The sequence below is a fragment of the Notamacropus eugenii genome, chromosome 3 (genome assembly GCF_028372415.1).
Source record: "Notamacropus eugenii isolate mMacEug1 chromosome 3, mMacEug1.pri_v2, whole genome shotgun sequence".
NCBI lineage: Eukaryota > Metazoa > Chordata > Mammalia > Diprotodontia > Macropodidae > Notamacropus > Notamacropus eugenii.
In genome coordinates, this window is record NC_092874.1 from 484,578,156 (window position 1) to 484,603,206 (window position 25,051).

Here is a 25,051-nt window from a genome sequence, read left to right on the forward strand (position 1 = left end):
GCAGATGGGGCAGGGCTCCCCCGGCCTCTCCAGTCACCACGGAGACAAGATGCTGCCTCGCTCCTTTGATCCAGTCCTGAAGAGCCGCCGAGGTAAGCCTCCGTCCCCGTGGGCAGGCTTCGGAGCCGTCGGCAGCCGAGGTAGGCTGCGGGTCTCTGTGGACATCTTGGTGGGATCCCTTAGTGGCCGGGAAGGTTGCCTGGCACTGTCTCTCGGATGCTTCCAACCTCCCAGGCTGCCTCCGGACACACAGGACATCCTTGAGCTTTGTTGTATCCCTCGGAGGTGGGCAGGGCTCCATTCTGCAGACGAGAAACTGAGGCTCAGAGACTCAAATGACTCCCATTTTAGCGTTTCTTCTAACAGTTTTACCCCCTTTGGGGAGAGCTGAGACAGTCACTCTCGAGGACTCATTGCTATTACTAGGCTAGATGCACCATGAGATGGGGCCAGGGTGGCTTTTAGTATTAAAAGAAAAAGGGGCATGAGTTTGAGGGCACATGGGGCTGACACACAGTAGGTGTTTCATGAATGTCTGGTGTGCCAGTTGCCTGCCTTAGATGGAGATTTCTTTCCCAAAGGTAGCCATTGATAAAAGCCTGGTGCAGTGGTAAAGACACTATGACTGTCAGTGGGTAAATTAACCATATAGTTGGCTTGGGAAGGTGTCTATTCTGTCTCTAGAGACTCACTGTATTACAATGATATGTGCTGAGCTGCAGGGAGAGGAAAGAACATGGCAGGGATTCCAGTGGAGTCTGCTGCTTGATGGTAGGGACTGTTTGGGTCCAATTCTTCGGCCCAGGGCATGATGGGATTTGGCCAAGGTCCCTCAAGCAGTGACCATTCCAAGAGGGATTTGAACCCTGATCATCCATTCCCAGAGCCGGCTCTTGGACTTTTCCACCTGAAGAACCTACGGGAAGTTGACATGGTCCTGGGAGCTTCTGTGGTGGAATCCCAGAGGCAGAAATCTCCATCCCTGAATGAGAGATATTTGTGGGGTCTCTACCTCCTCCTCTCCTCCTCTTTGTCCTGGCTCCTTTTCAATCCTGGATTTCTCTGCCTGCATCTCATTTCTCTTTACCTATTCTATGCTGAAAGCACCCCCTGCTTTGGGTCTTGTTTCCAAGAGACCCATGTGCACACACACGCACATACACACATGCATGGACATGCACACATGCACATTCACACACATGTGTATGTTCAAGATCACCCTTCACTTATTTGTCTGGTCCCCAGAAGGTTGTTCTCAGGTCCTTTCATCTCAAACCTTTACCTTATTCCTAGCAGCCAGGCCTCCTTGATTTTCTGAGGGACCCAAGGCCTTGTTTCTCTTTCCTTGAGTGACAGGGGATTCTTTCATTTTTCTCCTTTCATTTTTCTCTTTCTAGTCCTGAGTACCCCCAGACACACCCTCCTACCTGTTTGCCAGGGTTTTGTTGGAGACACGTACATTCTTTGATCCTCCCAACCCCTGTCCTTATCCCTCTCTCACCAAAAAACTGAAAAAACAAAACCAAAAACAACAGCCAGAAAACCCAAACCTGACATCCTCCTGAGGTGAAATGGGCTGACACTGAAACGCATTTTCCCTGCTAAATTGTATTATAGTTACCAGAGGGTGGGGGTTGGGAGAGGAGGAGGAGGGGAAGGAAGAAAGACAAATATTTGCTAAAAATAAAATAAAATGAAATAAAATCAGCAAACAGCTGGTGAAAGCCTTTGCTTCAACCCACACTCCTCTCTCCTCTGGAGGAAATCGCTCTGTGCCCCCTGAGCTGTTACCTCCTGTTAACAGCTAACAGCCACCGACACTGAGGGCTGCCAGGGTTCAGGGCACAGTACGAAGCAGGAAGAGTTGGGATTCCCAGGGTGCCTTGAGATTGAATGGGCCCGCACAGAGTAAGAAACAACCACTATTTTTAGGAGGAAGTGGGTGTCGATTAGGTACCTACCGGTGACAGCTAGTCATTCCCTTTTTATGCAGCTGCCAAATTTTGTCTGCTGCCGGTAGCTGTCAGGAGCTTATTCTATATTATTACTCTCCTTCCCACTTGGTGTTTTAGCCTATTTGCTGTTCCATACAGGATGATCAATTTCCCACCTCTGGGCCTTTGCAGAGGAGGTTGCCTGTAAGGTGCTGCTTCACCCCTGATTCTTTGCATCCTTGACTTCCTCCAAGGTTCCATGTAGGTACTCTCTTCTACTGGAAGCCTTTCCAGATGCCCTGGCTGGTTATGGATCCTTCCCTTATGGTTATCCCCTATATAAATCTGTCTATTTATATGTTGAATCCTTGGTGACCACAAGGACCATTAAGTTTTTTGTACCCTTTGTGCCTAGCACAGTGTCTTACACCGCTAATCAATGCTGAAAAAATGCTTTGGGGATTAGATTAGATTAGATTAGATTAGATTGGACTGGATGAAACGTTGGATAGGGGCTGAAAAATTAAGGGTCCTTTCATCAACGAGCATTTATTTATCAGGTGCCAACTCTGTTCCAGTAGCTGTACTGGGTAGCTAGATGGTACATAGGTAGAGGCCCAGCTGAGCCTGGGTTCAGGAAGACCCAAATTCAAATCTAGACTCAGAAACTCATTAGCTGCATGATTCATGGCAAGTTGTTTTACCTTTATCTGCCTCAGTTTCCTCATCTGTAAAATATGAATAATAGTGGTAGATACCTCTTAGGGTTGTGGTGAGGATCAAATGAGATGTTTGTTAAGCACTTTGCAAACCTTTAAGCTCCATCAGTGCTGACTGTCATTAGTGATTTTTAGGTGCAGGGATGAAAACTGTGGAAATGGTCCCTGATCACCTCCCAGTCAGGGGAGAGGAAAATACAAAGATAGATTTTTAAATGGCTATAGGCAGAGCAGAAGGGGGGCCCCAGAGGTTTAGGGGTTACAGAAAGGCCATGTTAGGAGAAGGGGATGATCCACAGAGGCCAGGAAGCAGGGCACTCCAGGCAGGGGACACTGCCAAGGCACTGTTATGACCTCCAAGACTCACACAGATACCATCCTTTGCCCGCTCAGCTTTTGCTCCCAGTTCCTTTCATTCCACATGCATGAGGGCACACCTCCCATTTGCCCTGGCTGTCCCCCTTGCCTGGAAGTCCTCAGCTCAGCCTCAGGGCTTGCTGTGATTCCCAGATAAGAGGCCACCTTCTGCAAGTTCTTTGGCAGCCTCCCTTCATCTCTGTGCCTTCCCTCCATGATCATCTCCCGTTTATTATGTCTGTATCTGGCTTGGCCATCAGTGGTTGGCATCTTGTGTCCCCTAGTAGAAGGTGAGAGCCTAGAACCAAGGTCGCCTTTTGCATCTTCTTTGATCCCAGCACTTGGTGCCCTGCCTGGCACATGGAGGATAGACGCTTGTTGACTGGACCCAAAATGGTATAATCCCCCCTGGGTACGGGGTGAGAGACGCCTTAGGTCTGAGTGCCATAGCCAGGTGCTTCTGACTCTTGGGGGTAGGCTCATTACACAAGATGAATTGGACAGATGCCTTGGTTCCCTGCTGCTTTCCTCCTTCTCCACCTTTTTGGGGAAAGCCAGGAAAGAAAGGAAGTTCAAGGTTGTAAATGTCAGTCTTGATTAATGACAACTGGAGAAATGGCCAGTGTGGGGCTGGAGCTGGGGGCTGGGGGCAGGTTTCATCCTTTGTGTCTAACTCGGTAGGTCCTTGGGGACCATTTGCTTGATGTCAAGGCTAGAGGCAGCCCCTCTGATCACGAAGAGAGAGGGCACAGGGAACAGACAGATGGGTGTAAATCTCACCCTGCAAAGCTGCTACCTCCTGACCTGTTTACCTTCTATTGGAGGCACCTGGGGCAGGGAGGCTGATTGTCCAGCAGCCAGAGTCAGGGGGAGGGGCTTTTGGGATGTAAATGGGGGCTTGGTTCTCTAAGGCCCGGGGAGAGCTTCTCTCTCTACCCCTCAGCTGTGTTGGTCCGGCAGGACCCCAGGCTTCCTTAGTCAGAAGTGGCTGGAGGGATGCTTATGTAAGATCCCAGGAGGAAACTGATTCGTTTGCTTTGGTTTTGCTTTCTAAAGGGTTGCTTTGTATACAGCTGGCTTTGACTAGATCTCCTATCTTCCCCTTTGTGAGAGACAGGGACAAAGAGATGTGTGATAGAGTTCTGCCTCATCCAGCTGGTTCTCCCTGTGCATTCCCTGAAAATGGCCAGAAAAAAACCAGGCCCCTCTGGAGTGGGAGCCCTGAAAGGTCCCTCAGAGCTGGCCATCCCGGGTGTAAATCTAGCTGCTTTGATTCTGGGAGCCAGGTTTCCATTGCAGTCCCTCAGTACTCCCAAGTGGGCATGTGTTTTCAACAGTTGATTCATCCACACACCCATCCCCCTTCAATGACTAGAAAGTAGGTCCTGACAACTCACTGCTGGGCAAAGGGGAAAAGGGAGGTGAGAGATGCGCTCACTTCCTGGTTTAGCTCAGGAAATGTGCTGAAGACCCTTTCTATTCTCAGCCTGAACTCAGAGCTGGCCAGGCCCTGTCCTCCCCACCTGGGGATGCTCTCCTATGAGCTTAGCCTCCAGCCCAGAGTCCTGAGAGATGAAGCCAGCAAGGCCACCAGGCCTGCCTCAGGACCCCTGGAGACAAGTACAGCCTAAGAGGTGGATGGTCCTCTCAACCCTCAGGCATGCTACTGAATGAAGGTGGTCATGAATGGACCCTTCACCAAACATCTATGAAGAGCCTGTTCTGTTCCTTGCCCTGGTCCTGAGGATACAAAGACAGACACCTCACAGTCCTGTTAGCCTGGCATTCAAGGCTCTCCACATTTCTTGTGCATTTATGGACATCCTCCTGGCTTTCTTATTATGTGAGGAGTCTTTTCATCTGTAACAGGGGATATAAGATTGTGTCCTTCACTGGGCTGTGGGAGGAGGAAAGCTCTTTATAAGACTCAAAGCCTGGAGAGAAATGGGATAGGGAAAGGTTGGGGTTTATTATGGGTCCTTTGTGCTCCTGTGTGACTGCTGGAATCCAGAGAAATTGGGTGCTTTGTATCCAGAAAGTACCTTCCAGATGGGGGAATCATGCCCTAGTCACGCTGAGGACACCCTCTGCGAAGCAGCTGTATCAGGTTGGGGTGCCTGGCCATGCTTGGATCAGCTGAATCCAGGCATTTAGGGAGAGTTTTAATGAATCCTGGGGGTGGGGTCATAGGACCCAGCAGGTATTCTTGGTCTGGGGGGAACCGTGAGGTGGAACCATTTCCTTGTCTCTAAATGAGCGGTGGTACTAGGTGACCTTCAAACACTCTTTCAACCTTGACATCCTGGGATTCTGTGAAAACCACCAAGAATACAAACTGCTGGGTTAACTCCCTGTGCCCTGCCTCAGCTTACCTAGATCCAACTCAAAATGAATGAAATCCTCTTGTGACCATCTCTAAACAGTTCCCTATTTCTCAATCCACAGTGTACAGAGCAGAGTTGCTGGGCCTGGGTTCAAATTCCGACTCCCTGGGCCTGTTTCCCTGTCCTGAAAATGAAAGCATTGGGCTCCAACTCTGAAGCCCCTCCTAGGTCTAAAATGGAAAATTGAACTGAGCCTCTAATGACTTTGGGGAAGGGGCTTCTGAGGCCTCCTGGGCACCCCCCCCATCCCCTTCTGAAGCTAAGGAAACTGGGGAGGCCTAGCTAGGCCTGGACTGGGTGTTTTGTGCAGGTGTAGCGTGGACCAGAGGCTGCTGGGCTTCCTTCCCTCAGGTTCTGTGATTCCAGGGGCTCATGGGATACAAAGCTGATGGGCCTCCTGCCATTCTGGGCTACGAAGACTGAGGCTTCTTCAGTGAGTGTGGGCTTAGGAGAGACATACTTCCCTGGCAGAAGGACTAGGTGACAGTGGGTTGGTTGGACTCATGGGTTGGATTGGGTTTGTGGCCCAGGACAGGGCTCTGGTCTGTTAGAGAGAGGATACTTGTGCAGGAAAGGGCAGGGCTGACCAGCCAGGGAAGGCCTTCTGGCCCTGGAATCCACTTGGGCCACTCCACCTCCTCAGACTCTGGCTCTTGGAGCCCCATTTTCCAGGATGGGTTTGCACCAGAGGTCCAGAAGCCATCCCTGGGTGCTTTTCAGTTTCCTCTCAAGTTCCAGGGTCTGTTGGGGCCTTTGGTTTGGAATCACCTCTTGCAAAGGATTTCATTAGAACATCTAAGGGCAGAGGCTGCTTCTGTCTCATCCCAGCACTTGGCCCAAGGTGGCCTTTAATAAGTGATCATCGATGAGCAATTAAGCAGGGTACCCTTTAAAAGCCTTGGGCTCTTCCCCAGTGGTGAATCCTGATAAATCTGGAGTCTCGTCCAGGTCAGTCTTCTGTCTAGAAATGAAGCTAGCTACTCCTCTCTGTCTGGACCTGGCCTCAAGAAGATCTGAGGCCTCAGATATGTATTAGCTGTGTGACTTCACTTCCACCTGCCTCAGTTTCCTCAGCTACCTCCTGCCTCCCAGGCTGTCATGAGGATCAAATTTTAAAGTATTTAGCACATAGTAGGTACACGTAAATGTCAGTTGTCATTATTAGTGCGTGTTATATTAGCCCTGGACGACTCTTGGCTACTTCCTCTCTTTGCAGAAGAGTAATTTGTTGGTCCATGGGAATCAAGAGCCTGGGTTCAGATTTCAGCTTTGCTGGGTGACTACTCTGAGAGTCCCGTCAAGGTGAATGTCCATGGGATTCGATCTCAGGCCAGGGAAATGGAGAGGGGTGGGAGAGAGGAAGGTGAGAGAGAAGTTCAGAGTCCGAAGCCTTCCCCTTCCTCTCCAAGTGCTGGTTGCTATAGCAGGCCTCTGTCTTTGTGTTCTCTATCACACAACCAGCCAACGGTTAGACAGACGCTGCTTCCTGGCCGTGTATGCCTGACTTCCTGGGCAGTCTGTCCTTCCGGAGGCAGCCCAGCAGAAGGAGGCTGCCTGCTCTGCCTAAGCCACTACGGCCCCAGGAGCTCCAGGAGGGGCGGCCGACCTCGGGCCTTGGTGGGTGCCTCCGGTGGGCATGGCTGGGCTTCCTGTCCCAGGACGAGGCCTCTGGCTGGGGCTTATGTGCAGGCAGAGGCATTTCAAGTACCTCAACACCAATGAAAACAGGAAGTGATGGAAGAGGACAGTCCCCGCTCATGTTCTCTGTCTTCCGTTCCTCCTTAGACTCGTCTGGCCCCCAGCAGCATCCATACCTCTTCTCGCTGGCATCGAAAGCCCGAGGCAGGGAAAATGCCACCCCCCGCAGACATTGTGAAGGTGGCCATTGAGTGCCCAGGCGCCTACCCCAAACTGATGGAGATTGACCAAGTAAGTCAGCCCAGCCTCCCGAGGGGTCCCCAAGTCTGGCGTGGGGGGCTGGACTGCCATGCGCTCTGTGCTCTTGTCTCTCCAAATCTGGAAGGAGGCCTGGGGTGGCTTGTAGTCTCCTACCCAAGGACCGGAGGGAAGGGCAGGAATGGGGTGGGGCAGCTCAAGATCATTTCCCCTGCGGCCGTTAAAGAGCAGTCTTGGGGGAGTCCTTGGGCCAGATATCTTCTGTGACCTCATCGATGATGGGATCTCCCTCCATGGGGCACCGGGAGGTAGGGTGGGGCCAGGGGGCCAGGGTCCCTGGACAGCAGACTTTTCCTGAGCCATTGGGAGACCAGACTTGTGCTATGGCCCTAAGCCACTCTGCCCACTTTCCCTGAAGTCACAGGACCTGGGTTCCAATCCTGTCTTGGTCACTAATTCACCATGCAATCTAAGCCCATCCACCATTCTGGGCCTCAGTTCTCTTTTTTATTTTGTAAAATTGGGGAGTGGGGCTAAGGTCCCTTCCACTCTAAGTCTGCTCCTGTGCTCTGACACAGATCGAGATGCTTAGGAAGGTGGGACTGCACCCCAGGGACTTTCCTAGTTTCTTGTTAGACCACAAAGTGAGAGGTGCCCCAGTTTTCCGAGTTACAGCAGCCTCCCCAGGGGAGAGACCCCTTCTCTCCCTCAGCTCCCTTCCCAGGACTCCTGAGGGGAGAGCCCTGCCTCAGGGCTTCTGCTTTGCAAGGCAGGGGCCAATTCCCTGCTCAGCATCATCCCGATGGTACCATAGCAACCCCAGCATCCAAGCCGAGTTCTTCCACTTAGTGCTCTCTGAGCAGTTGGTTTTTAATTGCTTTCTAAGTCAGGCTTTATTGCTTCTGGCCTAAAGCTATTCTCTTGCAGGATTTACTAGGCAAGAAGGAGGGACTCGGTGATCTCTCGACTGGGCGGGGGGAGATTCGGGGGGCTAGGGAGAAAGGGGAGGAAACGTGGCCAGGGTTCGTCTTGTAAAGAGCCTTGGTCCAGGGAGGCTGAGCTCTCCTTTTGGAAGCAGGCCGTGTGAACAGAGACTTTGGCGTTCTGTGTGTGGGGGCCCGTAGCAGGTAAGGTACTAGGTGACTTTGTCCCTCCAAAGAAATTTTTTTTCAATTAATAAACTGCTGGTATGTAACTTTCCTTATCTGGCATTTTTCTGGAGGGGGCACTTGCTAAAGTGACCCCCCAAGAGATTTCTGGCCTTTTCCCATGGACATAGGATAGGCTGAGAGATCATGGGGAAGGTCGTTTGGCTCAAAATCTCCAGATGCAGATGGGCTCTTGGGGCAATGGCTTTAGGGAGACCAGGGATGCTGGGCCCAAACCTGGAAGCAGGAGGGGGTCAGAGTTTGTCCCAGCTGAGATTGTCCAGGTAGAGGGACTGATTGGTCTAGCCTTCACCTGCTTTCTATTCCCTGGAAAAAGAACAACGATGCTTCCACTAGCTGGCCTCTCGGACGTAGAGTTTTTGGGGAAATCCTGGTGCTACCCGGGCATGTACTTGAGAAAGAAGTGTATGAAGCTGGAAGAGATGTTTAATGGTCGACGTATCTATGAAGCCAGAGTGTGCAGGCTGCAGGGTCATGTTAACAGATGGTGTGCATGGAGAACTCGGTGTCTGTAGGAATTTAATTATGGTCACATGAACATGGGCTTTAATTAAGGAAGTCCCAGAATTACAGCCATCAGAATGATAGCTGCCCGGAAGAGGTGGACCTAGGAATGTGCAATAAGGGCCTTGCCTTGGGGTGACTGAGTTCATGGGGTGCTGACACAGCAGCTCCATTCTGTCATGAAAACGAGTGAGCTTACCACCTACATATTTAGTGTAACTACTTTAAACAGGAAGCTGTGGCACAACTAGGTGAGCTCTTCTTACCCAGAGAAGGAGTGTCCCTGTGCCTTGGGGGCTCCTGTCTAGTGGGCTTGGTCGTCCCGCAATGGAGTGACAGTTTTTCAGAAATGGACTTGAAGGCCTGGCTGCCTCTTACTCTAACAGTGCCAGCCATGGCTCTAGGCCAGGGCTTAGCCCGACAAAGGTCAGATGCTGAGGAGCCAGGAAGATCCTCTGTAAAGTGACTAGACATGTCAGTCTTCCATATTATCCCAGTCCCCTGCCTCTGCTCTATAAAGTCAGTTTAATTTAGCCTGTTTTGTGTATGGAGGAGACAAATGCAAGCCAGAAGGCACTTACCTTCTGATGCTGGAAGACAGCAATGCAAAGAGAAGAAGAAGAGCCTGGTGTGGATGTCCTGGGACATTCATCAGTGTCACAGACAGATGAGGGATTGATTGGTGGAGGAGCCTCCCTTTTGACTCTGGACTCCTGTGAGGTAGGAACTGCAGACATTATTCTCCCCTTTCACACATGAGGGAAATGAAGCCCAGGATGGTTGACTTGGCTTGCCCAGGGTCACTCAGATGTGTTTCTGGAAGGAAGCTTTGTTCAAACCCTTGGTCCAAAGCATAGAGAACCTAACCCTGTGCTTCAGGAGGGTGTGCCTGGGAAGCTACTCAGAAAAAACAGAAATTTGTCATTGAGTTGTCCTTGTTGTTGAATTGTTTCAGTCGGGTCTGACTTTTTGCGACCCCATTTTGGGTTTTCTTGGCAGAGATACAGGAAGGGTTTGCCATTTCCTTCTCCAGCTCATTTTATAGATGAGGAAACTGAGGCAAACAGGGTTGAGTGATTTGCCCAGAGGCATACAGTTAGAAAGTGCCTGAGGCCAGATTTGAACCTATGAAGTCTTCCTGACTGTAGACCCTGTGCTCCATCCACTGAGAGTGGCAGTTCTTGGAAACAAACACTGGGGTTGCCCTATGGGTGTTGTTAGGACCGATATGAATGAGCAGTGTAGCTCTGCCATCAGCAGTCCATCAAAAACTGCCTTATGCTAGGGAACACACTTGGAGAAGCTTTACTGTTGAACTCAGAGACACTAGTCTCTGAGCAAAAGCAAGATATCGTTCTTTTTATTTCCCTTGAAATATTCGGGAAGCAGGATTCTGTCCTTCCAGGAGGAAAAGTCCCCGAACAGTTATTTTAACCAAGGTTTCCAGCTTTTGGGTCACTCTTTGCCTATCCTTCTGACAGATGTTTTTGTCTATACTTATCCATTTCAGTTCAACCTTGGGAAGCCCCTTTGTGTAGCCAAAATACGGTCTCTTTGATGTCCCAAGTGTTCTCTTTGCTTTGGATCTGGATGCTGACTGAGCACCATTCCTCCCAGCTGAGAGGAGGGAAAGCAGAGTGTTGTAGATGAAAGCTGAGTGGTGTCTTTGCGTACATCTGCCAAGAGACCAAACAAGCTAATGACCAGCGAAGAAGGAGGGGAGACACTCTCTTTTCCATCATTTTATGGATGCCTTTCGTTGTTCCATCAGAGTCATTTTCAGAGCTAACCCTCTCCAACCCAGCCAGGGAGGCTTTTTTTCTCAAAGACCAATGGATCCAGCTGCCATGTTGGAGAGTACATGCAACATTCTGCACCCACAATCCTCTTCTCTCCAAGGAAGGGAAGAAGGAGGGGCATTTGCTTCTCTCCATTGGCACAGAGTACAAGGACCCGAAGTTGGGCTTCATTTTCTTTCCACGCTTTCTAGCTCCGCGAGTGCAGTCTTTGTATTAGAGAATGCTTTCCCTCCGCATCAGTTTCCTGCAAGTCTGCCCATGACCCTTGGAATATCCCTCTAATTATTTTGTCTTCCTTTGTTTCTGTAGAGGGTGTTTTGCTCTTCTATTTATAGAAATCTGAAGTGTGCCTTGGTTGGTTTCCTTGAAAATATTTCATTTATTCTGTAGTTGTTTTGAATGTAATCTCTTTATCATTTCTTCCTTGCTGTATTGAAATGTGGACGGTTTGGGTGGATTTGCTTTCTGTTATTTGACTTTCTTTGAGCCTGTGCCTCTAGACAAGTCAAAAGGCATTTATTAAGCACTTATTATGTGCCAAAGAAGGAGGTGGGGCAGGGGAATAAGCATTTATATAACACCAGGCACTGTAGGAAGGGAAAGGGAAGAGGAATAAGGATATAGAGTGCCTACTTTGTGCCACTGTGCTAAGCACTTGGCAGATAATAGCTCATTTCAGTAAAAGGCAATCCCTCCTCAGGGAGCTCACAGTCACATGAAGGAGGCAACATGTAAACATGTGTGTACAAGCAAGATGTAGATGCGAGAAGTTGTAGACACTCTTAGAAGGCCGGCACTGACAATTGGGGGATCAGGGCAAAGATGGTCTTGAACAAAGCCAAGGAATCTAGGATGTAGAAATGAGGAGAGAGTATTCCAGGCAGAGGGGACAGCCAGAGATGGAGTGTCTTTGGGGGAGAAACAGCAAAAAGGCCATTGTCATTGGATGGTGGACTGGGTGAAGGGAGTAAGAAGTCTGCAAAGGTAGCAAGGAGTTGGGTTGGGAAGGGATTGAAGAGCCAAAGACAGAGTTTTCTCTGATCCTATAGATAACAGGGAACCACTGGAGTTTACTGAATAAGAGTCTGACATGGTCAAGCCTGTGCTTTAGTGAAATCACCATAGTGGCTGAATAAAGGATGGATTGGAGTGGGGAGACTTGAGATAGGCAGATCCCCCAACAGTAGGACAGGTGGGAGGTGATGGTGTCCTGCATCAGAGGGGTGGGAAGGCCAGAGGAGAGAAGGGAGGGGCATGTGAAAGATGTTCTAAAGGTAGAAAAGACAAACTTTAACAACAGTTGGTACGTGAAGGGTGGTGGCGAGAGAATGAAGTTAGGATGATGCCTCGTTCTGAGCCCGGATGACTGGGAGGATGGGGGTGACCTCCACCGTAATAGGATGTTGGAAGGGGAAGGACTTTCAGGTAAAGATGACTAATTCAGTTTTAGACATGTTGCGTTTGAGATGTCTAATGGACAGCCAATTCAAGATGCCCAACAGGCGGGGTAGGGGGTAATGAGAATGGATGTCAGGAGAAAGGTTAGGGCTGGACCAATAGGTTTGAGAATCACCTGCATTGATCATTGAGACCTCTGGGATTCATGGGAGCTAAATAGTACAGGGAGAGATAAAGAGAGCCCAGCACAGAGCTCTGGGGTACACCCATATGATCAGGTCTGATGGAGATGCAGAGCCAGCAGTGGTGGCTGAGAAGGAGCTTCAGACGGGTTCTTCCAGTTCTGCTCTGATTCATTCAACATTGGCTCCTACATGGCTTCCCAAATTCCTCTCAATTCTTCACGTTCATAGTTCCTTATGGGGTGACAATATTGCATCATCTTTACATGCCACAATGACATCATTCCCTGAGAGATGGGTGCTTGCTTTGTTTCTCCTGATTTGCCAAAAAGTGTGGCTGGAAATAGGTTTGTCTGTATAGGATCTTTCTAAGTGACCTCGGTAGGCTATGGGTCTGGTAGTGACCTCACCAGGTCAAATGACTTCAAGGGGATACTTCCAAATGAATTTTCAGAATGGTCAGTCCAATCCAGACTCCCCTTGAGAGCGTGTTAGCTTACCTGTCTTTCCTATGTAACATTTACCATTCTTGCGTATCCATGAGGTGAAACCTCAGAGTGGTTTTGATTTTTATTTCTCCAATTATTCATGATATAAAATATTTCTCGTATGGTTGTTGATAGCTTATATTTCTTCTTTTGGAAAATACCTGTTCATAGCCTTTGACTGTTTTTCTGCACCTCTTATTTTTATATATTTGTATCAGTTCCTGTATGTCTAGTGATTAGACCTTTGTTAATTTCCTATAAATGTTTTTTCTTCAAAATGATCTTTTTTCATAGATGCATTGATTTTGTTTGTGCAAAAACCTTTCAATTTTACATAATTTGAATTATCTACTTTATCTTTAAAGACCATCTCTTTTAAGAAGGCTTCCCCCATCATCAGCCTTCTACTGTTCTCTCTTTCTCTCTCTCTCTGTCTCTCTCTGTCTGTCTGTCTGCCTGTCTGTCTCCCTCCCACTCCCTCACACTGTGTCTTTCTGTCTCTCTCTCTCGCTCCCTCCTCCCTCTCTCTGCCTTTCTACAAACAGACTATAAAAAAAGCCTGAAACAGCCAAGAATTCAAACACAGGAAAACAATTTAAGCCCCTATAAAAGAAACTTAGATTTTTGGGGGGGGGGTGTAAAACATCAATTAACACGTAAATGGGAATGGGCTGCTGCTTCCTGTGTCCCCAGCACTGACTGAGCATGCCTCTTTAAGGAGATGAGAAGAACACATGTGGGCCAGCTGCAGAGAATGAGGCATTTCATGAGCACGGACTAAATTGTTTGGCTAATCAGAACATGCAGTAAACACTGCGGGTGCCCAGGAGGAGGAAGCAATGGGGAAGGAAGTAGGAGAGGAGAGAGCCCAGTGCTAGAGTTTATAACAATGCAGGGAAATGAGCACACACAGATGATAACTTACAAATGTGTCACCTAAACTTAGGGAACAAATATTACAGCCACATTTCATTCATTTCAAGAAGCCTTGATTATGTCCCTGCCGCCAGGTCCTGGGTCAGCTGCTTGGGGTCACAGTTGAAGATGAAAACTTCTCTGGCCTCAAGAATCAGGGTGAGGGTCCAGGTCCTTTGGGGACAGTTTGAACAGGTGTAACTAATGGTGCTGTGGAAAGGTCTTGGCTTTGGCGTCAGAGCACCTGGGTTCAAACTCTGCCAATGACACTTAACCGCCTGAGGGTACTTTCAAGTCATGTACCCTGCCTGAGCTGGCCTCACTCTCCTCAACTGAACAATGAAGGGGAGTTGTGAGGTCCCCTCTGGCTCTCCATCTAGTGCCCCAGTAGCCTCTACAAGGGCCCTGATTAGCTGGAGAAGCCAGCAAGGATCCTCAGGAGCTTTTTGTAGGAAGTAGCAGTCAGGCTGAGAAGTAAGAAAGCTCCTGACCCTGAGAGGCCGAGAGGAGGCAGCTGTGGGCCAGGACTTTTACATGGGGCTGAGAGGCTTAACCAGAAAACCAGCCTTTTGAGATTCTGGAAGACTGGCCTCAATTTGAAGAGAAGGCTCATGTGATTTCAGGGAAGTTCTTCCACTCACCCCCTCCTTCTGCCCCCCCCCCCAAAGGAAAAGAAAATACTTCCCGTTTTCCTTGCTGACCTTTCTTGAACAAGGAAAAAGGTTGCTGGGACCATAAGGATTGGATGTGGACTGAAGGAGCCCAGTGGGCTCATGGGGCTGAAGTCCCAGGGGACTCCAGAGGCCATGGAACTCTGCCTTTCTTTGTATCAAGGTGCAAACCAAGGTCCTCGATATTCAGTGACTTGCCCAAGGTCACTCTAGTACAAAGCAGCAAAGCAGGATTGCAATCCATATCCTCTCGCTGCAGTCAGCAGTGGTGCCAGTGGAGGAGGCTGCCTCCACTCCTCGGCAGACAATGCTTCTGCCCTTGAGACTGCCTAGGACACCCTCCAGGCACTGGGGGATACAGGAGTGGGGGAACTCAGGAGGGGGATTTGTGGTATCTTCTATGCTGCAGACCCTTCTAACATCATTCCCTGGGGGAGCCAGGACAGGGGGGGGAGAGCCCCACCCCACCCATGGGGGAAGGTCTCAGGCAAGAAAGAGTATGCTGGTCCTGACCCTGTCTCTAACTGCCCCTTCTCCCTAAGGCAATCCTGGTGTTGTAAGCACCCCAGGCTAGAACACAGGAAGAAATGAGGAATGGATGATTGGAGGAAGGAGGGAAGGAAAAGAAGGGAGAAAGGAAAGAAGAGAGGGAGGAAAGAGGGAGGGCATTGATTAAGCACCTACTGTGTGCCAGTCACTGTGCCAAGATGTTGATGAATATCATCTCCTTCCATCCTCCCATCCCTCTTAGGAGGTAGGTAACAAGTTCTCAAAGACCAGGTTCACAGAAAATCCGATTTTCCATCGCTTCTCTGCACCCTCCCTCTTTCCCCCTCTCCCTTCCCATTTTATTATAATTTTATTTTTCCCTTTAAAACATTTAGTTTTTCAAAATTTCACTGTGTTTACAAATATCTCCCTCCCCTTCCCAGAGAACCAAACCTTCTTCAGCAAGACTCATCTGCTCAGGGTGACTGAATGGTGTGTTCCTCAACAGTCTCCCACCTCTGCAAATGAAGGAGAGAGATGAGTGTTTCCCCTCCCTCCTTGAGGCTAGCCTGGATCAGAGCGCTCAGCTGCGTGCAGGGTCTGCTTTGTGGGGATTGCTGTTGTTTTTCCATCTTCATTATCATTGTTGTATATATTGGCAGCGAGATGACTCAGAGCTCCAGGCATGGAGTGAGGAATTCCTGAGTCCCAATGTGGCTGCAGACACTTGCCAGCTGTGTGACCCAGGGCAAGTCCCTTAATCTCTAGGTGTCCCAGTTTCCTCATCTGTAAAATGGCGATAATAACACCATCTACACCCCAAAGTTATGGTGTGAATTAGAATAGAAAATAATTTTAAAGTGCTTAGCATAGGCCTGGCACACTGTAGGTGCTTAATAAATGCTTCTTCCCTCCCTTTTCCTTTCCTGGTTTAGCTTACTTCATTTTGCACCAGGTCACGTGAGTCTGCCCATGCTTTGGATACTGTTTATAGTCTTTGTATCTTACAGAACGATAATTATCCATTATATTCACATACTGAAGCTTGGTTAGGCAAGGAATGGATGGGTCGTAACTCAGTTTCCAGTTCTTTGCCACCATTGATATTTTGGGGTGTGGTGTGTGTGTGTGTGTGTGTGTGTGTGTGTGTGTGTGTAATTTCCTCCTGTCTTGATCTTCCTTGGAGTATGCACTTAGCAGTCAGACCACCGGGTCTAAAGCCACAAACACTTCAGTTGCCTTCTTTGTTGTTGGTGGTGTTCATTCGTTTCAGTAGCGTCTGACTCTTTGTGACCCAATTTGGGGTTTTCGTGTTGTTGGCCATTTCTTTTTCCAGCTCATTTTACAGATGAGGAAACTGAGGCAAACAGGGTTAAGTGACTTGTCCAGGATCACGCAGGTAGGAAGTGCCTGAGGCTGAATTTGAGCTCAGGTCTTCCTCCCTCCAAGTCCAGTGCTAATGTACTATGGCACCAACTAGTTGCCCAATTGCATTCTTAGCATAGATCAAAATTGCTTTCCTGAGTGACTGGACCAAGCTTTGGGTATACCAACAGGCTATGAGTCTTTTACTAGTCCTTCCAAAAGTGACCATCCGGATGTCCTTCTATCTTGTCATCTTTGCTAGTTTACTGCATTGTGGCTAAGAACTGTTTTGACCTGAATTTTTCTTAATATTAGGGCTTTGGACTGGTTTTTCATATGGTTGTTAATAGTTTACATTTCTTCTTTTGAGAATGTTTTGTTCATATCCTTTTGCAGCTTGTCCAGTGGGAATGAATCTTGGTCTTAGGCATTCATGCGGACTCCTCAGTATAACTTGGATAGTCTGGCTGTTATCAGAGATATTTTACATTTGTTTTCTGAACCATTCAACAGCCTTCCTTCTTGTCCTAAACACTGCTGGCATTCTTGTAAAAGCTGCCCAGTTTTGTGTAACTGCAATTGTCTATTATATCAGTGTCAGCCGGTTGCACAATGGATAAAGCACCGGGTCTAGAGTCAGGAAGACCTGGATTACAATACAGCCTCAGACACTTACTAATTATGTGATCCTGAGCCAGTCATTTAACTTTAGTTGCCTCAGTTTCTTCAACTGTAAAATGGAAATAATTATAGCACTCACCTCCCAGGGTAGTTGAGAAGATCAAATGAGTTCCTATTGGTTAAATGCTTAGCACATACTAGGTGCCATATAAACGTCCATCTCCTTTATATTTTTGTAATCTCTACGAATGTGCTTTCAGTCTGAAACTCATCTTCTTATGCACCCCAGATTTTTTAGGGTAATATTTTGTACCAGTTGTTCATATCCTACCACCTTAATAAAATACCTTTACTAAAAAGTAGCTTTCTATTGATTGATTGCTAATGGGAGGCACACTGGCTGGGGCTTGGGAGCTATGGGAAATAGCGGGAGTAGATGCCCACAGGGTTTCTCCTAGAATCAGAGACAGCAACCACCTTCTGGAAGTCAACCCTTGAGTACACGTGAGAGCTTGAGATTAGCCCAGAGGGATGTACCACACACAAAAACATTATTCATCATCTTAACTGTCACCGTGTTTGAGATTTGCAACTTCCTGGCCTCTGACTATGTAATAAGGTGGAGATTTTTTCGGAGTAGGTTTTCCTAGGAAACCAGAAGAAAGGAAATGGAGGTACAGTGGTGAGACCGCTGGATTCGGAGTCTGAGAATCTTGTTTCTTGGGGCATGAATAGGCAGTGAAAAGGTCTAAGAGGGAGACTTGGCCAGACTTGGAACCGAGAGGCTGGAGAGTGGCAGCCTTTTGGGTCCTTCAGCATCCTCAGCTGAAGAACCTGGGCCTTTTTAGCCTGGAGAAGAGTAAAGTGGGGAAGGATAGAAGGAGAGAAGGACATGAACTGGGCTCAGGGATTCGAGAGCTGCCATCGTTCTGTTTGGTCGCAGAAGGCAGAGCTAGAAGCTGTGGGGAGGGAAGATATTACAAGGAAAACATTGGGGCTCAGTGTCAGGAAAAAATATCCCCTTTCTGACATTAGAGGTGTCCCAGCAGGGAGTGGATTGCCAGGAGGTGGAGGCCTCTTCCCCCTTCTTGGAAGTCTTCAAAAAGCGGCTGGATGACTTGGTTCCACATGTTATATATAGTGAGGATTCCTGTTCTGGTATAGGTTGGATCAGCAGGATACTGAGGTCTCTTCTGACCCTAAAATTCTGTCAGTCTTTTTTTGGATATAGGGTGTGAGAGAGAGGGAAAGACCAAGGATGATTCAATGGTTTGGAGTCTGGGTTACTGGGAGGATGGAGGTGCCCTTAGCAGAAATGGGAAAGTTTTTGTGGAAGGGTGAGCTTGTAAGGGAAGATTGTGGCTTCTGCTTTGAATGTGTTGAGGTATATAAATAGAGATGCTTAATTTGGAGAGAAAGAGACAGAGACAGAGACAGTCAGAGATAGAGAGTCAGACAGACAGTAAGAGACAGAGAGACGGAGAATTTTTTTAAATGCCTCACATCTGTACGTGAAAAGCATTCATTCAAAAGTCTTGGAAGGTATAGCATCAGTAATAACCTGCTCATTGGTTCTCTGATGATAAATATTAGGTAAGGGAGATGTGTCCCTGCCAAAGGTGCTTCCTACTGTGATGGAGGAGATCCAGGGAAGAGGCCAGGGATTCCCTGGGGTTGAGGAGGCAGGCCCCTCAAAGTCACACTGAGTGGGTGGTCTCCAGCTCCACGGTCTCACAGAGCCTCCTGGGTAGGATGAGTCTGGTCTGCCCTTCCAGCCAGGAAAGACCAAGTGGGTGAGGAATATTCAGTGCCCTGTTTCAGTATGCATCTGGATGGACTTGTCCAACAATATGTATATGGAGGAAAAACCAGAGGGGTGGACTATGGACTGAGCCTCAAGCTGAGCAGCAAGAGAACTGGCTGGCTTCTTTTGGGGAAATTCCAGAACTCCTTTGTTGTCCATGGAGACAAGAGCCCATGACTTCAGTGCAAACGTCTGCCAGCATCACTATATGGCCCTGAGATGTGGACCGCCACTACCCACAATGCACAAAAACAGAACCTCCCCCAGAGCAATGGTCCTTGGCCATGGCCACACAGTTAGGAAGGGCTGGAGGTCAGATCTGAACCCAGACATGCACACGGCTAACTCTAATCAAGATCAGGATCCAAAAAATGGCTTAGAGGAACTGGCAGCATCAGTATCTCGGAGACAGAAGAGGTCATCTCTAGCCTTGCAAGCTCCTTGGGAGAAGTGACATTTGGGTGACTTTGGGCTTGTCCCTTCCCTGCTCCAGACCTCGCTTTGTGTATGAGATTGGGGGGCCAAGATCCTTGATGATTTCCAAAGTCCTTTCAATTCCTTACATTCTATGATTAATGTTATTCATCCTTGAAAAATGATTCATAGACATTTTTAAAAGAAAAACCATACTATCAAAAGGGACCTGAAATAAAAAAGATTCTTTTCCTTTCTCAGGGTCTTTGTTTCTAGTTAAAAAGTATGTTTGGAACAGATTGAGTATTGATGCCCCCCAAGGTTTCACTTGGGCACCACCTTCGATGTCCTTCCCAGTGCCCTGGATTGTCTAAATTCACCACGTGCTACAATACGTGGGCGCCGTCTTCCTTGGCTGGCCTGGAAGATTTTCTTTGTGTTTGTGGATCACCCTGCCTAGCACAGGGGCTAGTGCATGGGAGGCATTTACCAAATGTTTCTTGATGGATCGGTGATGATCCATCCCTGAGTCCTATCTTCATGATGTTCCTCTCTCTGAGGATCTCCAGGTCCATAGCCTCTCAGCTCTCAGAGTTTATTGGGGCCATGGGTTAATATCCTGGTGTAGGCCTGGGGAGAAAGCTTTGGTGAGAGCAGAGAAGGGATGATTATTGGGTTCATAGCAGAGGCCTCTTAGGGGTGTAGGGCAATTGAAGGTCTTCTGGGGATGACGGAGAGGGGGCATCTGCAAGCACTCAACTGAGTACATCATATACTGACCTATGGCTATCTCTGAAAAGAGAAAGAGAGTCAAAGACCCAACTCCCTATTCTTCCACCAACCAAGAAGTGATGGATAGTTGGGACCTACTCCCTGGATAGACTCTTAGACACATGGATTTGTAACCGAGTCTGTAATAGGTTCAAGGGCCCTGGGACAGTGCCCAGCCAAAGTCCTGGGCTCCCCCCTGGGCATCACATTTTAGGAGAGGCATCAACACACTAAAATGTGTCCAGAAGAGGGAGACTAGGTACCAGACTAGGTGCCAACCAATCATATCCTACAAAGAGAGGTTAAGAGAACCAAGGATGCTTAGTCTGAACAAGAGAAAACTGAGACATGTGGTCATTGTTTTGGGGTACAGAGGGATGAGACTTCTGCTTCTCCTCAGTGGGCAGAAGCACAAACAGTGAGAGCTGGAAAGCAGATGTCGGCTTTCTAGGTAAGGAAAATGTCTTAGAAACTGGAGTTATCCCAAGGTAGAGTGGGCTGCCTTGGGAGGGAGGGAGCTCCTCGTGACATCAGGCTTTGAGTAGGGACTACATGACCACGTGTCAGGGAAGCAGGCTGGTTGGAGCAGAAGGGCCTCTAATGTCTTTTCCATCTAGGACAGTATGTGGGAATCTGTGTGCAGGATTCCTGAGGAAAGTCAGGAAGTCTTTCTGGATGCTTCTGCCATGGTTGAGCCTTTAAATCAATCAACTTATCTCTCTGTCTCAGTCAGCAATGAAAAGGGAGTTTGTCGCACTCGCAATTAATATCAGTCCTTGAGAGTTAAGGCTTTGAAAAGAAATGTGGAGAGGGAGGGAGAGTCAGGGAAACTGCTGGATGCTTCTTGTATCTGTTACCAGGCAGGCGACCCCTACCAAGTTCCTCCTTTGCTTCAGGCCTGCCCACTTAGGTGGCAGGCCCTGAGGAAGAGTGTGTGTCTCCAGAGGGCAGGGAGAGGGACCTTCCAAGACGGAGAGCCTTGACAATTCCAGGCATCGAGGTTACATTCTCCTTGAGACCTGGGATCTCCTAGTGACCCCGTGCAGAGAATGATAGGCCCTTCTGCTGACTAACTTTCCCCAACTTATTCACAGCTGTGCACATCTGCAAAGGATTTGTTTGGAAAGGCTTTATCCAGAATGTATGTTCATTAGCTTTTGGTTTGTTCTGAAAAGATAACCTTAGAGATACCATCGAGGAGTCCCCTGAAGGTTGGTTACCACCCACACAAATATCGCTGGAGGAATCTGGTGGTCCTGTTGGGTGAGGCAGAGTCTGAGTGTCTGTACACTGGAGCAAGGCCAAGGGGCCCATTATTCTGGGGATGGGGATTTAAGTCAAGAGAGAGATTTAAAAGCAGGAAATCCATCCATAGGAGAGCCAGGGTAGGGTGGGTCCTGACCCAGAAGTGAGAAATCCTGGGCCCGGATCTGAGCCTCATAAGCCGTGTGACTTGGTCACGTGGCATCTTCTTGGAGCCTCAGTTTCCTCATCTGGAAGATGAGAGTAATGACATTCAAATCCCCTGCCACTGAGGGTGGCTGTGAGGGAAATGCTGTGGAAGCATGCGAGCAGTGATTACATTTATTATCTTTTGGGGGGACAGGCAGGTGGGGATGGAGGGATGCAGCTGCACTTGTGGTGTCAGGTGGCCCCAATGCTCCCCTGCATTGTTCCTTGAAGGGGAGCCATAGAGACTTTCTGAGAGAGGGCCTGGGTTCCGATTCTGCCTCTGATACTTGCTGACTGGGTGGTTTTGGAAAAGCCATTGACGTTTCCTCAGACCTCAGTTTCTTCACCTGCAAAATGAAGGAATCAGGCTGGTGACCTGTTAGCTTCAGCTCCAGATTTATGGTACAATAACCTATGACCTGAGCTTATGTGGGGAGCCTAGTGGACAGGGTCCAGCCACTTTGTCCGACTGAGCTCATGGAAGGACACGTTTAATGGAAGATAAATTCTAGTTCAAAATGCTTTGATCTGGAGCTTGTTTTCCACTAAGAACTATTTACTCCATGGCTCATGGGTTGTTTGTGGCTTAGCAAGGCTGCCCAGGAAGTCCAGAATTTCTTTCCACCTTCGTGAGTGTGAAGGAAATCCGCACATCTGTCTGGATGCTGATGCTGCCAGCTGTGGACATTGCTCATGTATTGGACAGTCCCCAGAGCCTAGACTTAGAGCAGGCAGGGTCTTTGGAACAATCTAGTCCAACCCTTCTAGGCCCAGAGAGGGTAGGTGGCCTCCCCTGATCACAAAGGTGGTAAATGGTGGGGGCAGGGATTTAAACTCAGGTCTGCTGAGTCCAGACACAGAATTCTTTCCATTGTACCGTGGTTACTGGCCCTTGTTTCCACCACCACCATCATCATCTTCCCATGTCTGTGAGACTTGAAAGTTTGCAGATCACTTTCCATATGTTATTCATCTTTGCCACAGCTCTGGGGGTACAGGCCGTTGTCCCCATTTTACAGACGAGGAAGCTGAGACAGAGTGAGGTTAGCTGCCTTGCTCAAGGTCACATCGCTAGAAGTGCCTGAGGCAGAATTCACACTCTAGGGTCTCCCTACTCCAAGTCTGTGCCACTAACCATAGATGACATACCTTTGTGACAAAGGGCAGTAAATGGTGGACATTGGATTTGTTGGGCTGATGGTTTGGTGCCATCTGGGGAGGGGAGGAGCATCACTTGTGATCTTGGGAAAGGGAACCATTGCTAAATAAGAATCAAAGTTTAAAAGAACCTTATCTGTTTAATCGGATATCAGTGTATTTGTTTCCCTAAGTTCTGCATTCAACATGATGGCATGAATCTGTCTCACCAAGTGTTTTCTTTTTTCTCATGTTACTTTGCAGAAGAAACCACTGTCTGCAGTAATAAAGGAAGTTTGTGATGGGTAAGTGACACCCTGGCACCCCAGCAGCCCACCCTGACCCATAAGTGTTCTCAGCCTTCCCCTGGAGAATGCCCTTCAGAGTCCAAGAGCAGTATGTCAGGGCCTGTGCTGGCCCTTCTCTCTTATCTGCCTCTTACGTTCCCAGGCCCAGAGGAAGGCAGCCAGAACAGGGCTTTGGGGGAGTCTCCTCAGACTTGTTTTCATTTTTCTGTTTTTTGGAGGGCATGGCTAACAGTCTGCTAAGAAACACTGTCCTATACTTGGTGCCTGGCAAAGAAATTTATAAAAAAAAAAATCAGGACCTCTGGAAATCTAGATTTCTGAGATGAAGGGAATGCCCAGGTGTGGAGACTCCCCTCAACCTGCTACTGAGAGTGACCTGGTCAGGCTCCCATCCCCAGAATATCCCAAGGCCTTGTGGGGTCACTGACCAATGTCTTCCCTCTGCTCTTTTGAAGGTGGACGCTGACCAACCATGAGTGCTTTGCCTTACAGCACGCAGACAGTTCCAATTTCTATATCACGGAGAAGGTATGGGGTCCTGGGGTACACAGCAGGGGAGGGGTGGTGCTGGATGGGCAGCTATGGAGCCTCAGGATGTTTGTCAGATGGACTGCCCTGAAATATATGTGCTCTTAGCAGTGAGCCTTTGGAAAACAACTATTTCCGATCTGTGTTCACGCAGGGGTGTGGACTTTACAACAGGGACTTGCTGATCAGGCTGATTTTTACCCAAAGGTTAGGGCAAAAGTTGGGTTGGTGTGGGAATTCAGCTTTGCTCCTGCTGCTGCTACTGGTGGTCATGGACATAGTGGTGGTCATGGCTGAAGTGGCAGTCATGGCAGTAGTGGTGGTCATGGTGGCAGTGGTAGTCATGGTGGCAGTGGTGATAGTGGTGTTCCATAAGGCCCAGTTCCCCTCCTGTCCTGAAACTGTAAATTAGGGCAGCTAGGAGAAGGATCCGAGGTACATAATGGGAGTAAGGAGAGTGAGTGATGGACCTGGAAATGTCTTCTCAGCCTGAGCTGGTAGATCTGTCAGAGAAGATGTTGTCCAGGTAGCATGTACAGTGAGCTGACAGAGACCTGGGTTCTAGTCATGGCCTGTTCCTAAGCTGCATGGCTTTGGGCAAGCTCTCAATCTCTCCAGTCCTTTGTAAAGCTAGAGTGTTGGACCAGGGGCTTCTCTTGGCTCTGTGGCATTGAGTCTATGGAGGGCATCTAACTCCTGGCCCGAAGGGGCTGGGCTGAGTCAGGAGAAGCCAACAGCATGGGCTTCATCATCCCCATGAGCAGGCCAAGCTTTCATCTGTCTCCTGACAACTGTGCTTATTTTTCATGTTGCTAAAACACTGAATTGTGCTTGGGTTGTTTCTGTGACAGATCAGACAGGAAAGCTGGAGGCCGGGAGACTCCCTAAGGCTGTTACAGTCATTTCTACACTTCCCATTGGTTTGGATCACCACTGCATGACTGTTTTGCTAACAAGTTAATCAGGGGAAAAGGAGGGGCTTTCCATGTGGATGGGCCTTCAGGGTCCTCCAGGCCCACTCTCATTTAAGTGTTAAGGAGCCTGGACCTCCAGTGCGGGAGGGACTGCCCAAGAGAGGTGGGTTCTGAACCCAGGTCCCTGGCTCTGAAGCAGACTCCTTCCAGCATGCTGCATCCCCTCCCCATGACTGGGCCTCCATTCACCAGACTACAGCTCAAGTCCTGGAGTCCTGGGGTGCCCACCCCAAGCCCTGAGAATACTGACCCTCCCAAAGTTGGCTCTGCATCATCATTTCCAATTTGGTAAAACGGAAAATCTGATAAAAGAATCAGAGATTAGATCTGTTGTCCAGCCTCTTCATTTTATAGTGAAGGAAATGGGCCCACAGAAACCCTGGCTTCGATCTCACTTCTTGTGCTTTCCCTCTGTGTAAGTCACTCTTCTTGCTTGGTCCTCAGTTTCCTCATCTGCAAAATGACACAGTTGACCTCATAGTTCCCTTATAGCTTTCAGTCTGAGTTTCAGTGACTCTACACAAGCCACTGGATCTTTGTGGGCCTGTTTCCTTATCTGTGTGGTTTTGGACCAAAGGACCTCTGAAGTCTCCTTCAGCTTTATGGCCCAGAGAAACATGGGTTATAGGTAGCCAGGATTTGAGCCCAAGTCCTTGGACTCCAAGCATTCACTGTGGGCCTCTCATGGCAGATCAGATAAGACCAAACTGATCACTTGGCATAATGGCCACCCATCCCATCCAAGGGGAAGAATGTTGCATGGCCTTGAGAC

The 25,051-nt window shown here is 48.6% G+C and overlaps 1 protein-coding gene across 7 annotated transcripts in view; it reads left to right on the top strand.

Moving 5' to 3' along the window:
* ELMO1 (engulfment and cell motility 1) overlaps positions 1-25,051 on the top strand; it is a 385,710-nt gene that overhangs the window by 61,300 nt on the left and 299,359 nt on the right. For 3 of the 7 annotated variants that reach the window (XM_072599131.1, XM_072599132.1, XM_072599133.1), the window contains exons 2-4: positions 7,180-7,323; positions 22,734-22,774; positions 23,233-23,305. In XM_072599131.1, coding sequence (XP_072455232.1) covers positions 7,246-7,323; positions 22,734-22,774; positions 23,233-23,305 — 192 coding nt within the window. In that variant the 5' untranslated portion in view covers positions 7,180-7,245. Of the gene's footprint in view, positions 1-6,677; positions 6,697-6,902; positions 7,012-7,179; positions 7,324-9,515; positions 9,684-22,733; positions 22,775-23,232; positions 23,306-25,051 lie in introns of those variants that run through there. The other 4 variants (XM_072599129.1, XM_072599128.1, XM_072599134.1 and 1 more) reach the window with 3 other exon arrangements.